General features: G+C 37.3%; 1 protein-coding gene across 4 annotated transcripts in view; it reads right to left on the bottom strand.

Moving 5' to 3' along the window:
* SGTB (small glutamine rich tetratricopeptide repeat co-chaperone beta) overlaps nucleotides 1–15,912 on the bottom strand; it is a 49,991-nt gene that overhangs the window by 10,693 nt on the left and 23,386 nt on the right. For all 4 annotated transcript variants that reach the window (XM_082623526.1, XM_082623527.1, XM_082623528.1 and 1 more), the window contains exon 6: nucleotides 445–549. In XM_082623526.1, coding sequence (XP_082479652.1) covers nucleotides 445–549 — 105 coding nt within the window. The remainder of the gene's footprint in view (nucleotides 1–444; nucleotides 550–15,912) is intronic.

The raw sequence follows: 15,912 nt of genomic DNA, 5'->3' as shown, positions 1-15,912 counted from the left end.
AAGAAGATGAATCACTTTTCTTCTAAATACATTCTATTTTTCAATTGAGTAAAAAGTTGAGAGTCACCATGGAATGTGCAGTGGAAATTTGAAAAGAGTAGGTGTGAAACAGTCAACTCAGAGAGTAGTAAGGTGAATCTAGAAGGAAGTGTAGTAGCATTATCTGCCAAAATACTGAGTGCTTACTTGAGATTTGTAGCCTTGAATATGAAGTAGGTCTATTCAGTATGGTTGTTATGATTTTCTCCAAAACCAACCACTCATCATACACTAATCATCTCTCTCCCAAGTCAGAAACCGCAGTAATTTCCTACCTAAATGTTATATTTATCTTCTTATTAGTTCAGAGGGTACAATATGAAGCAGGAAATTCAAAACCAAGCCATTAAGAACAGCATATCTGATACTACTTGGTACTACTTTAAACGTTCTCCCAAAACTTACCCCATTCTCCCATAGGCCTTGCTGTACTTTGAATCAATCGCTATTGCTTTTTCACAATCCTTTACTGCATCTGTGTAGTGACCTAATTTACTCTGAGCAGCAGCCCTAAGAGAAAGAGAAGAGATTTTTATTATAAGGAGCATTCAAGGCACTAATTTAGATTTCCAGGTGCTAATAAAACTACATTTAACTTGTCCCAATTTGTGTATCATTCCCAGTAAATATCTAAATCAAACTAAGATAATTCTGTAATCAAATGAAAACTCAGAAACAAAATTCAGAGAAAATATGCAGTCTGCTTTTCCCAGTTTGCTTCGCTATAGAAAAGATAAATATGAGAACCCTACAACTGATCAACTGATCTACCTGCTTATTGCCTTTCTAATTTGCCCAAACAGAAAACTGAAAACACCAGGACATTTGGGATTACTGGGGAGGCACACAGAGTGATTGATTGCTGTGAATGGCCACTCAGAGTGTTGTGCTGTTAAATAATCACTTTATTAGTAAAGTTAAGATCATCTACAAGTCTGAGATGAAAAATGAAACTTAACCTGTGTGCCTAAATCTGACTGTAAATTAAGTATGGCAATGTATTCCATCTACTTAGCATAGAATCTCAGAGCAATTAAGGACTATTTAAACCCATCCAGGTTACCTCTAACAAAACTCTCCTGAAATAACTGGGACTTGACAATGAAGCTACTTAGCCCCCTTCCACAAAATCCTGGTAGTATACAGCTCTCTGTTTCCCTGTAGTAGTGTTCACCTCAACCCTCAGGGCCATACTAAACAAGTAGAATTACTGTTCAACATGCAAGTCCTTCAAACTAAAAGGTTCCATAATGTCTCCTACCCTCCATCCCACCATTACCCCATTCCTTCTTCTCCAGAATAAGTATTGCTACCTTACACATTCAACTAACATATCTATTAAGGGTGAGCTAATGCATAGATACTTTTCTAGACATAATGGACAGAACAGTAATCAAAGTAATATTCCTGGGCTTAATAGTGCTTAGATTTTGGGGTGGGGGCAAGGGTGATGGCTGAGGGCTGGCAGACTATAAAGAAAAGGTTGTGGTGAGTCCAGTTTTCTGTCAACCTTTGTTTATACCGAATGACCGAGACTACTTCTCAAACTGAGATTATAAAATTTGAAAAAAATAAACACATAGTCTTCTTTGCTTGAGTTAAAAAATATAAATATGAAAGCAGATGATTCAATAAACCCATTTTGGTAGTTCATGTGGAAAGTGCTATGGGTTTATTTGACTGAATCCTCAACGCAAAACTAACAGGATGGGGCTTCCCTGGTGGCATAGTGGTTAAGAATCTGCCTGCCAATGCAGGGGACACAGGTTTGAGCCCTGGTCCGGGAAGATCCCACATGCTGTGGAACATCTAAGCCCGTGCGCCACAACTACTGAGCCCACGTGCCACAACTACTGAAGCACATGCACCTAGAGGCCGTGCTCTGCAACAGGAGAAGCCACCACAATGAGAAGCCACCGCAATGAGAAGCCCGCGCACTGCAAGGAAGGGTAGCCCCCACTCGCCGCAACTAGAGAAAGCCTGTGTGCAGCAACAAAGACACAACACAGCCAAAAACAGAAATAAATAGAATAAATTTATAAAAAAGAAAAAACAAAAAACTAACAGGATGACAAGAATGTCCATTAAAAATGACCATTAAAAGAAGATACAGAATGTCACTTCCAAATAATTAGAAAGAAAAAATGAAGTAAAAATAACAATCACTACAATAGAAGGAAAAAGAAAAAAAAAAAGAGAGGGGAGGGAGAAGAAGACAAAATATAAGATAGCAGAAAATAATTCAAATATATAAGTAATCACAAAGTTGCCTAGATAAACATCAGATTCTAAAACTGTATACATAAGATATCACCTACATCATAAGCACACTGAAGTTAAAGGGGTAGAAAAAGACAATGAGACAAACTGAAAACCAAGCAAAACAAAGCAAGTATAGGAACAGTAGTATTAGACATAAGGCAAAGAACATTATTAAGGATACAAAGTCATCATTTATTAACATTCTTTTTAGTTTAATTTTATGAAAAACATTTACATGACTCAGAAGTCAAACCTATATTAAAAGCCCCACTCTCATCCTCTAGAGGATGGGTGGGAATGGGGTAAATGGGATAGAAACGGGAATGACACTTCAAAAAGGATGAAAAAGAAAACCTTCAAACAGAATAAAACAGAAACAAATGATCCTAACTGTATGTCAAAAAGAAAGAATTCAAGTATTGGGTTGGCCAAAAAGTTCGTTTGGGTTTTTCCATAAGATGTTAATGGAAAAACCCGAATGAACTTTTTGGCCAACCCAGTAACTTTCAAACACAGTATTCTGAGTATATATCCTTAGTGAGGTGCATTCTAAGAATAAAAAATAAATTGCAAAGAAATCCTTAAGTTTCCTTAGTAGGCTTGCTTGTGGTGTAACACTGGTGTTGTAATATCAGCTGAAGGATAGAGCTAATGAGTAAGTACTCTGGTGCTGTTGGAAAGCAGGGCTCTCTTGTGAGAGAGAGATACAAATATAAAATGAGGGAAAGTAAGGATAACCTCTGTGACACTGGATATGATGAGGGTATCTGGATAAAGTGATGACTTTTCCAAAAATATATTTCCTAGCTCTGTCCTTTAAAAGGACCTAGAAGCAGTAACACTTCAGTAGCAATGATCAGGTCTTGCAATCAGATCTTGGTTTCTGCACTAAAAGGAACAGGAGCTCCTTGCAGAAACAACTGAGCCCAGGTCTAGGGGCAGAGAAAGTAAAAGGCAAATCTGGAATACCCTGTTCTCCCAGAAAGCAAGAAAGTGTTCAAAAAACAAATGAAGGTATGTAAGAGGACACACAGCCGGTTTAAAGGGACTCCCACTAGACAGATACAGTAAGTCCCCTACATATGAACCTTCAAGTTGAGAACTTTCAAAGATGTGAATGTGCGTCTGCATGTCCAATCCCATAAATTAGTTCACGTGTCTGGCTTACATTGTCACGTGCGTGCATCCTCTACAAGTGATTTTGCTTTTGTGTATTTTACTGTACAGTACTGTATACAGTACAGTAGTACAGTATCTTTATGTCAAGCCCAGGATGTCAGGAGGCAAGTGTAAAAGCAGCGGTGATGTAGCTGGTACTGCTAAGAAGCTCTAGGATTGGAGGCCCAGAGAAAGGACGAAGAGAGACAAGAGGAAGAAGTAACTGAAGAACCAAAGAGATTCATGATGCAGGAAATGGCAAGGGGATTTTCTTTATTTGAGGAGGCACTGTTAGTTTTTGAGGCACAAGACCCGAATGTAGAACGGTACATGTACAGTGGCTGCAGCTGTTCAAAATGCAGTCCAGTGCTACTGTGTCATCTATGATGAGAAAAAAAAAAGCTACTACCCAGACATCACTGGATCATTTTTTCAAGGTAGATAGAATTTATTCCAGCAAAGAACCAGAACCTGTGCCATCAACGTCAGGCATGAGTGAAATTGCAGCTTGCCCTCCGTCTCCTATTGCTGACGATCCTTCAGCTCTACCATCTCCCACCTCCTGTCCCTCCTCCAGTCAGTAACTCTTCTTGCCTGTTCACTCGGTGCCAGCCCCTGTATGCCAGCTGTTGTACTGTACTACTGTACTTCACAAGGTACTGTACTGTAAGATTAAAAATGTTTTTTTGTGTTTGTTTCTTATGTATTATTTGTGTGAAAAGTGTTATAAACCTCTTATAGTACAGTACTATATAGCTGATTGTGTTAGTCGGTACCTAGGCTTACTCTGCTGGACTTATGAACAAATTGGACTTAAGAATGCACTCTTGGAATGGAACTCGTTCATATGTAGAGGACTTACTGTATAGGATAATTTAAGGGTCAAAATAATAATTATGGTAATTTATTATAACACACTGAATAGTAAATTTTTAAAAATTCATGTGTCCATACAATACTTTCAGAGGACAAAGGAGGAGGAAAGCCAAAAAGAGTGAAAAGGAAAGAAAACTCTTCGTTTCAGAAATATGTGAGAAAATATTATGTAAAGGAAATGATAAAATTAGAAAAATCACCATTTTGTAACCATCAATGTATTAATGATTCAGGGACAGATCATCAGTGGATGATAAAACACTGAGTAAAAGATTGCTGTGGGGAATTCTCTGGTGGTCCAGTGGTTAGGACTCAGCACTTTCACTGCCAGGGCCCAGGTTCAGTCTCTGGTTGGGGAACTAAGATCCTGCATGCTGCACGGTGCAGCTGAAAAGACATTAAAAGATTGCTGAGGAACAGGATATTCACATGATCTGACTATATAGATAATTTTTTCCTTTTTTAAAATTGAAATACAGTTGATGTACAATTTTATGTTAGTTTCAGGTGAACTACATAGTGATTGAACATTTACATCCATTACAGAATGATCACAATAATTCTAGTATCCAACTTTCCCCATACAAAGTTATTACAATATTGTATACCATATTCCTTATGCTGTATATTACATCCTCTGGCTTATTTATTTTATAATTGGAGGCTTGCACCTCTTAATCCCCTTCATCTATTTCACCCAACCCATCACCCCACTCTCCTCTGGCAAACACGTTTGTTCTCTGTATCAATGAATCTGTTCTCATTTTGTTTGTTTTGGTTTTTAGATTCCACATATAAGTGAGATACAATATTTGTCTTTCTCTATCTGACTTATTCCACTTAGCATGATACCCTCTAGATCCATCCACACTGTCACAAACGGCAAGATTTGGGGTTTTATATGGCTGAGTAATATTCCATTGTGTGTGTGTGTGTGTGTGTGTGTACATATATGTATATGTATGTATGTATATATAAAACATCTTCTTTATCCTTTCATCTATTGATGAGCACTTAGGTTGCTCCCACATCTTGACTATTGTATATAATGCTACAATGAATACTGGGTTACATATATCTCTTCAAATGACTGTTTTTGTTTTATTTGGGTAAATACCCAGAACTGAAATTGGTGGATTGTACAGTAGTTCTAGTTTTAATTTTTTGAGGAACCTCCATAATGTTCTCCATAGTGGCTGTACCAAATTACACTCCAAGTAACAGTGCATGAGGATTCCCTTTTGTACACATACTCACCAACACTTGTTATATGCTGTCTTTTTGATGATAGCCATTCTGACAGGTGTGAGGTGGTACCTCATTGTAGTTTCGATTTGCAATTACCTGATGATTAGTGATGTTGAGCATCTTTTCATGTGTCTGTTTGCCAACTGTATATCTTCTTTGGAAAAATGTTTATTCAGTTCCTCTGCCCATTTGTTAATTGGGTTGTTTTTATGATGCTGAATTGTATGAGTTTTTTTGTATGTTTAGAATAGTAACCCATTATCTGATATATCATTTGCAAATTATCTTCTCCCATTCAGTAGGCTGCTTTTTCATTTTGTTGATGGTATCCTTTGCTCTGCAATGGATTTTTAGTTTTATATAGTCCCATTTGCTTACTTTTGCTTTTGTTTCCCTAGCTCAAAGAGACACATCCAAAAAAATATTGCTAAGATCAATATCAAAGAGTGTACTGCCTATGTTTTCTTCCAGGAGTTTCATGATTTCAGGTCTTACGTTTAATTCTTTGATTCATTTTGAGTTTATTTTTGTATTGAAATACAGTGTGAGAAACTGGTCCAGTTTTCCCAATACAATTTATTAAAGAGGCTGCCTCTTCCCCATTGTATATTCTTACCTTCTTCGATGTAGATTAATTGACCATGTAAGTGTGGGTTTATTTCTGGGCTGTCTATACTGTTCCATTGATCTGTGTCTAGTTTTGTTTCAGTACCATACTGTTTTGATTACTTTAGCTTTGTAGTTTAGTTTGAAAACAGGGAGCATGATACCTCTAGATTTGTTCTTTTTCTCAAGATTGCTTTGGCTATCCAGGGTCTTTTGGATACAAATTTTAAAATTATTTTTTCTAGTCCTGTAGAAAATGCCATTGGCATTTTGATAGGGATTGCACTGAATCTGTAGATCGCTTTGGGTAGTATGGTCATTTTAACAATACTAATTCTTCCAATCCATGAGCACAGTATATCCTTCCATCTGTTAGTGGCATCTTCAATTTCTTTCATCAATGTCTTATAGTTTCCCGAGTGCAGGTCTTTTACACCTCCTTAGTTAGAATTATTCCTACATATTTTATTCTTTTTTATGCAATTATACATGGGATTGTTTTCTTAATCTCTCTGTTAGTCCATCTCTAGTGTATGGAAATGCAACAGACTTCCATATATTAATTTTGGATCTTGCGACTTTAATAAATTCATTTATTAGTTCTAATAGTTTTTTGTGGTGTCTTGAGGGCTTCCTATATATAGTATCATGTCATCTGTAAACAGTGACAGTTTTACCTGTTCCTTTCCAATTTGGATCCCTATTATTTCTTTTTCTTGTTTGACTGACCTGGCTAGGACTTCCAAAACTACGTTGAACAAAAGTGGTGAGAGTGGGTATCCTTGTCTTTTTCCTGATTGTAGAAGAAATGACTTCAGCTTTTCACCATTGAGGATGATGCTGGCTGTGGGTTTGCTACAGATGGGCGTAATTGTGTTGAGGTATGTTCCCTCTATAGCCACTTTGTTGAAACTTTTTATCATAAATGAATGTTGAATTTTGTCAGAAGCTTTTTCGGCATCTATTGAGATGATCATGACTTTTATTCTTCAATCTGTTTATGTGGTATATCATATTGATTGATTTCCAGACATTGAACCATCCTTGCATCACTGGGATAAATCCCACTTGATCATGGTGTATGATCCTTTTAATGTCTTGTTGAAGTCAAATTGCTAATATCTTGTTGAGAATTTTTACATCTATGTTCATCAGTGATATTGACAGGTAGTTTTCTTTTTCTGTGGTGACTCTGTCTGGTTTTGGTATCAGGTTTTGGTGATGCTGGCGTCATAAAATAAGTTCAGAAGCATTCCTTCCTCTTCAAATTTTTGAGAAGGATAGCTGTTAACTCTTCTTTAAATGTTTGGTAGAATTCACCTGAAAATCTCCTGGTCCTAGACTTTTATTTGTTGGGAGTTTTTTTTTTTTAATTACTGATTCAATTCCATTACTGGTAATTGGTCTGTTCATATTTTTTATTTCTTCCTAGTTCAGTCTTGGAAGATTGTACATTTCTGGGAATTTATCCATTTCTTCTAGGTTGTCCAATTCATTGGTGTATATTTGTTCATAATAATATCTTGTAATTCTTTGTATTTCTGTGGTGTCTGTTATAACTTCTCTTGCATTTCTGATTTTATTTCTTTGGGCCATCTCTCTTTTTTTTCTTGGTAAGTCTGGATAAAGGTTTATTAATTTTGTTTATCTTTTCAAAGAACCAGCTCTTAGTTTCATTGATTTTTTTCTTTTTTTTAAAGTCTCTACTTCATTAATTTCTGCTCATATCTTTATTACTTCTTTCCTTCTACTAACTTTGGGTTTTGTTTGTTCTTCTTTATTATTTCCATTAAGTGTAAGGTTAGATTGTTTGAGATTTTTAAAATTTCCTGAGATAGGTGTGTATCACTACAAACTTCCCTCTTAGAACTGCTTTTGCTGAGTCCCATAGTTTTTAGATCACTGTGTTTCAATTTTCAATTGTCAGGTATTTTTTATTTCCTCTTTTATTTCTTCAGTGACCCACTGGTTGTTTAGTAGCATATTATTTAGCCTCCACAAGCTTGTGTTTTTTGCAGCTTTTTCCTGGAAGTTGATTTCTCGTCTCATAGCATTGTGGTCAGAAAAGATGCTTGATATGATTTCAAGTTTGTTAAATTTACTGAGACTTGTTTTGTGGCCTAGCCTGGAGAATGTTCCATGTGCACTTGAAAAGAATGTGTATTCCACTGCTTTTGTTTTTTTTTTTTTGTTTTTTTGTTTTTTTTTCTTTTTGCGGTATGCGGGCCTCTCACTGTTGTGGCCTCTCCCGTTGCGGAGCACAGGCTCCGGATGCGCAGGCCCAGCGGCCATGGCTCACGGGCCCAGCCGCTCCGCGGCATATGGGATCCTCCCAGACCGGGGCACGAACCCGTATCCCCTGCATCGGCAGGCGGACTCTCAACCACTGCGCCACTAGGGAGGCCCTCCACTGCTTTTGGATGGAGTGTTCTATATATATCATTTAAGTTTATCTGGTCTAATATGTCACTTAAGGCCAGTGTTTCCTTATTTTCTGTCTGGATGATCTGTCCGTTGATGTAAGTGGGGTGTTAAAGTCCTCTACTATTATTGTATTACTAACAATTTCTCCCTTTATGTTAATATTTGCTTTATGTATTTAGGTGCTCCTATGTTGGGTGCATATATATTCACAATTATATCTTCTTGTTGGGTTGATTTCTTTATCATTATGTAATGTCCTTTCCTGTCTCTAGTTACAGCCTTTGTATTAAAGTCTATTTTGTCTCCCATTTGTATTACTACCCCAACTTTCTTTTCATTTCCATTTTCATTGAATACCTTTTGCCATCCCTTCACTTTCAGTCTGTGTGTGTTTTTATATGTGAATTGAGTCTCTTGTAGGCAGCATGTATATGGGTCTTGTTCTTTTCTCTATTCAGCCACCCTAAGTCTTCTAGCTGGAGCATAGAGTCCACTTACATTTAAAGTAATTATTGATAGGTACGTACTTACTGCCATTTTGTTAACTGTTTTCTAGTTGTATTTGTAGTTACTCTCTGTTTCTTTTTTCTTCTCTTATTCTCTTTCCTTGTGATTTTATTGCTTTCTTTAGTGTTGTGTCTTTATTCCTTTTAATTTTTTTGTATCTGTATAGGTTTTTTGTGTTTACCACGAGGTTCATATACAACAACCTTTGTACACTGCAGTCTATTTTAAGTTGATGGTTGCTTAAGTTCAAGTGCATTCTAAAAGCACTACATTTTTAATCCTCTCCACCAACATTTGATGTTTTGGATGTCATATTTTACATCTTTTTATTTTGTGATTCACTTAAGTAATTTAGATATAGATAATTTTACTACTTTTGTCTTTTAAGCTTCATAGTAGCTTTATAGACTGTTGATCCACTACCTTTAGTGTGTGTTTGCCTACACCAATGAGATTTTTCCTTTCATAATTTTCATATTTCTAGTTGTGGCTTTTTCTTTTCCACTTAGAGCAGTCCCTTTAACATTTCTTGTAAAGCCAGTTTAGTAGTGCTGAACTCTTTTATCTTTGCTTATCTGTAAAACTCTTTTTATCTCTCCTTCAATTCTGAATGATAATCTTGCCAAGTATTCTTGGTTGTAGGTTTTTTTCCTTTCAGCACTTTGAATATATCATGCCACTCCCTTCTGGCTTGCAAAGTTTGTGCTGAAAAGGCAGCTCATAATCTTATGGGAGTTCCATTGTATGTAACTAGTAGCTTCTCTTGTTGCTTTTAAGATTCTCCCTTTACCTTTATTTTCTGCCATTTTATTTATAATGTGTCTTGCTGTGAATTTCTTTGGGTTCATGTTGTTTGGGACTCTGTGCTTCCTGGACCTGTTTCTTTCCTGTTTCCTTCCCCAGGTTAGGGAAATTTTCAGCTAACTTATTTCTTCAAATAAGTTACCTGCCCCCTTCCCTCTCTCTTTTCCTTCTTGTACCCCTTTAATGCAAATGTTAGTACACTTGATTGTCCCTTAAACCTCATTTTTTAAAATTATTTTTTTCTCTTTTTCTGTTCAGCTTGGGTGATTTGTACTACTCTGTCTTTCAGATTGCTGATCCATTTTTCTTTATCATCTAATTTATTGTTGATTCTTTCTAATGTATTTTTTATTCTAGTTATTGTATTTCATTACTCAACTCTGTTTCATTCTTTAATATTTTCTAAGTCTTTGTTGAAATTCTCATTGTGTTCATCCATTCTTCTCCCAAGTGCAGTAAGCATCTTCATGATAATTACCTTGAATTCTTTATCATGTAGATTGCTTATCTCCACTTCATTTAGTTCTTTTTTTGAGGTTTTGTCTTGTTCCTTTGTTTGGAACATATTCCTTTGTCTCCTCATTTTGCCTAATTCTCTCTGATTATTTCTATGTATTAGGTAGGTCACTTATATCTCCCAATCTTGGAGAAGTAGCTTTACGTAGGAGATGTGCTATGGGGCCCAACATCATGCTCCCTTCTGATCACCAGGCTATATGATCTAAGAGTGCCCTCTATGTGGGCCGTGGGCACTCTTCTGTTGTGGTGGGCTGACTACTGTGGGCATGCTGGTAGGCAGTGCTAGCCTCCAGCATTAATAGGCTGGAGGGAGGATTCCAAAATGGCACTTCCCAGTGCCAGTCTCATCACAGTAGAACAAGCTCCCCAAAATGGCTGCTGCCAGCGTCTCTGTCCCCAGACAGTTGCCTCCTGCCTCTCTGGGAGGCTCTCTAAGACCATCAGGTGGGTCTAACCCAGGCTCCTTTCAAACTACTGCCTCTGCACTGGGACCCTGAGGGTGTTAGATTTTGCATGTGCCAAGTAAGAGTGGAGACCCTCTTTCCTACAGCCCTCCAGCTCTCCCAAATGTAAGCCCTGGTAGTTTTCAAAGCCAGACTTTCTGGGGACTCCCCTTCCTGGTTCAGAACCTCTAGGCTGAGGAACACAAGGTGGGGCTTGGACTCCTCACTCCTTGATGAGGATATGTGCAGTTGAAGTATCTTTCTTGTCTGTGGGTCATCAACCTGAGGTTGTGTATCCTGCCTATACCACATCTCTGCCCCTCCTCAATGTGGCTCTTTCTTTATATCTTCAGTCGTGGAAAATCTTTTCTGCTAGTCTTCAGGTCATCCTCCTAGATATTTGCTCTGTAAGCAGTTCTAATTTTGGTGTGCCTAAGGGAGGAAGCGAGTTCAGGGTCTTCCTACTCAGCCATCTTAGGGAAGCTCCTCATACATTTTTTTTTTTTTGGTACGCGGGCCTCTCACTGTTGTGGCCTCTCCTGTTGCGGAGCACAGGCTCCGGACGAGGAGGCTCAGTGGCCATGGCTCGTGGGCCTAGCCGCTCCATGGCATGTGGGATCCTCCCGGACTGGGGCACGAATCCGTGTCCCCTGCAAAGGCAGGCAGACTCTCAACCACTGCGCCACCAGGGAAGCCCTCATATATTATTTTTAATTATAAAAGGAGTAATAGAAAGATATGGTAGTCACCACCTTAAGATAGAAATTTCAGAATCACCATCAGTGGGACAGTTTGAAATTATGGGCCTCCTAATATAATGCAATAAGTGGTATACAAATTATTTATGTAGGCTTCATGCTAAAATGTAACCTAAATTTAATCATGAGGAAGCCATCACACATATCCAGAATATGGTACATTCTATAAAATCACTGGCCTTAACTCTTTGGAAAAGTCTATGTCATGAAAAATAAACAACCAAAAAAGACAGGAATATTTTCTAGATTAAAAGAGACTAAAGTGATATATCAAAATGCAACGTGTGGTCCTTGATTGGATTCTGGATCGAAAAACATAGCTATAGATGGTATTTCGGGGACAAGTGGAGAAATTTCAATACTAATGCTAATTTTCTTACATGTGAATGGTAGGGTAGTTAGGCAGGGTATGTCTTAGGAGATATAACTAAAGTATTTGGGATCAGCAAGAAAATTTTATACGTGTGTACACACACACACACACACACACAAACACACCCTTGTAGAGAGACAGAGAGCAAGAAAGAGAGAAGAAGTAAACACAGCAAAGTGTTAGCTACTATTGACAGTAAAGTGTTAGCTACTATTGACTCTAGGATAAACATATATGGATGTTCATTGTATTTCTCTTCCAGTAAGTTTAAATAGGTTTTAAATATGTTGAAATTTGTTTCCCTAAATAAATATATATCATATAAAATTATTATATATAATAAATATGTATTATTTGTGAATATATATATGCAACATGCTGCCACGTGACTGTTTCACCATTAGAAGTCTTCAAGTAGAGCCAATTCTCCCTTCTAAAATTCACTGAATCAATTCAACTCAAAATTTTCTTGAACACCTGCAATATGCTAAATCCAGCTCAAAATCAAGTATACAGAAATGAAGAGGCTATATCTTTGCCCTCAAACATTCACTGTCTAATAGGGAAACAGACATGTAAATAAATAAATAGTATGATAAGTGCAACAGTGGAGATATCAAAGAAAGAGGCAACACAGAGAACGATATGGTTAACTGTATGCAGAGCTGCCTAATAGAACTTCCTGTGATAGACAAGTTCTTTACCTGTGCTATCCAATACAGCAGTCCCTAGCCACATGTGACTAAAGAGCACTGGAAATATGCTACTGCAATTGAGGAACTGAATTTTTTATTTTATTTATTGTAATTAATTTACATTTGAACAGCCACATGTGGACAGAAGCTACCATATTGAACAGCACCACTCCATAGGGCATGGCAGGGAAGGGGAGGTTGAAGAGAGAAGAAATTAAGAAAGTCTTCCCCAAAGATGCAACATCTAACAGGGTCTTGAAGGATGACAGGAATTCGCCCAATTAGATAAGGTAGGAAATATTCTATGCAGAGAAAGAAGCACATAAAAGCATGAAGAGATGTCCCAACATGGCATTTTTAGGAAATCAGTAAATTTCACGTTACATGGGCATAGAGAGCAGAGGAGAGGAATGGGGTAAGAAGAATAGTGAGGATAATAAAATTCAAAGAAAAGAGAGAGCTTATATTATAAAAGATCTGATGTATCATCCAGAGGAGCTTAAATCTGATCACAGTATTTGGAACTAGTGAACAGAAAGCAAGAGTTAGACAATTGATTTCATATTTTAGAACGATCATTTTGACAGAAGACTGGGGTGGAGACTGCAAGTAGAAACGGGAAGCCAACTGAAGTTACTATTGCACTAGTTTAGCAAAAGTTAAGAATCTGGATGGAAATGAAAGAGGGAACAAATGAGCTATTTGGGAGGTATATGGAAAAGGGAAACAAAGAGGAAGACTCCCTGATATTTAGCTTCTGATACTGATAATAAAACAAGGAATAAAGCAGGGAGAATCAGACCCAGAAAGACGAGTGGGCAGAAGGAAAGAGTATGACTATGTTCCAATACTTATAGCTTTAGCTTTAGATCACAAACTGCAAGCTGGGATGAAAGCAGAATGTGCAGCTCACAAAAGAAAGAGGAGAGGCGTCTGATTCTGCATCCAGGAAAGAGAAGAGAAATCAGGCTACGTTTGAAGCTTCTGTGAGATGCAGCCAAACACGCCAGTGTCTGAACTGAATAACAATGTGGTCTGCTCTCTCTGACCCTGCTGTCTAGTTATCAGGGCATAACTAATGAAACTCCAGCAGAACAAAACAGTCAGAGTCATCATGTTTTCAGACACCCTCGCTTTCTTTACCTTGTTAGAGCGAGAGCATGAATATAACTTGTGCTCTATTTTTATAGGAAATAAGACAAAAAAAAAAAATTACAGGTACCTAACACTTCCTGTACTGTATATCACATATAATTAAATTATAGCAAAAGCCTACTCCTACAACTAGGAATTACATTGTTTTTGAAAGAAACAAATATTGAAAGCCTAGAACTATGACATATATATATATATATATACACACACACGCACATATCATTACTCTTCACAACTACCCTGTAAAGCAGTTAGTATTATCTCTATTTTAAAAGTGAGGAAATTGAGGCTCAGAAAGGTTTAGTGGCTACCCAAGGTCACACAGCTAGTTAGTGGCTGAACTGAGATTCAACTCTAAGTTCAACAAACCAAAGTCAAGTCCCACTGAATCCAATGACTACATGCTGCTTATGGAGGTGGAACAAAATGCAAAACAAAATGAGGTCTCTGTTCCCATCTTTCTGAGAGCTCACGCTGTCAACAGCATTCCTTGGTACAATGCCCTGATGCTTCCTAATTTTGCCTTTTAAACTATGATCTACCACCTAAAATGCCTTCCCCTCTCCTCTGTTTATCCCAGTTCTACCTGTCCACCAAATCCACCTTCAATTCAAATTCCCCATCACGTGAGAGGCCTTCCAGACAAATTCTTTCCATCATGCACTCTCTTTCCCGATATCTTTAATTCCATTTATGGACTCAGTCATTGAACCACCTATCCATCCCAGAAACAGGAGATGATTCTGTGTAAGGTAATGTATTCAGCAATGAAGCTGTACAAAAGAAATACCTATAAGAATACAGATGGCCCCTGCCTTACAATGGTTTAACTTACAAATTTTTGACTTTACAACGGTGCAAAAGCAATACTCATACAGTAGAAACCATACTCCAAATTTTGAATGTTGATCTTTTCCAGGGCTAGTGATAAGTGGCATGATACTCCCTCGTGATGTTGGGCAGAGGCAGCGAGCTGCAGCTCCCAGTCAACCATGCGATCACGAGGGTAAACAATGACACACTTACAATCATTCTGTACCCATGCAACCATTCTGCTTTTCACTTTCAGTACAGTATTCAATAAATTACACAAGACATTCAACACTTTATTATAAAATAGGCTTTGTGTTAGATGATTCTGCCCAACTGTGAGGCTAATGTAAGTGTTCTGAGCATATTTAAGTTAGGCTAGGCTAAGCTGTGTCAGTAGGTTAGGTGTATTAAATGCATTTTCGACTTATGACATTTTCAAGTTTATTGGGATGTAACATCGTAAGTCGAGGAAGATCTGTACTGTTTAGGGACGGAAGACATGGAAAACTAGTGAGTTTAATATGAAATATCATTTCATATTATAAAATACTTGGAAATATTTTAGACCTATAAATCATTTGTTGTTTTATGTATACAAGTGTTAATTTGAGTGTCTGGTCACTTCAACATCACTGGAAATTTCTTATATTTCTTCTATAGTCTTCCATGCATCCAACAAAAATTGGCTGAACTCTTGTGAGGCACAGTGCTAGGTATTACAGGGAATACGAATAGATACAAGATGCAATCTCTGCCCTTCAGCTGAAGAAATAAAACAAGTATGCATATAATTATAAGGCAGAACATATATGATAAACTTATATAAGTGTTATATATCATAGTAAGTGCTAGGAACATAGAATAAAAGCAAAACTAAATAATAGGTTTTCAAGGAAGGACTCATGTTGTCCTGGTATCTGAGCTGAGCCTAAAGCATCATTAGGATCCTAAAAGCCCAAAATAGAAGATTAAGTCTAGAAAAGAAAGATTCATGCTTAAGAAATATACCAATTGATTGTTTTCTAATCATATAAAAAAGTCACTTCTATAAAAAGTAAACTTTGGTTCATCCTAGCAAGTTTAATATGTGAACAATATTTTGATTAGTAATAAACTGTGAAAATGAATATCAAAAGAAAGAATTAGATCTGCTATTCTGAGCTTCCAACTCATGGCAGTCAGCTGGCTAAGAAAAATGGCAAGGGGTAGCTGGGAAACTACAGGCTATTGAG

Source organism: Mesoplodon mirus (assembly GCF_964341445.2).
Source record: "Mesoplodon mirus genome assembly, chromosome: 5".
In the NCBI taxonomy this organism is placed as follows: domain Eukaryota; kingdom Metazoa; phylum Chordata; class Mammalia; order Artiodactyla; family Ziphiidae; genus Mesoplodon; species Mesoplodon mirus.
This window is presented reverse-complemented; position numbering and strand designations above follow the sequence as displayed.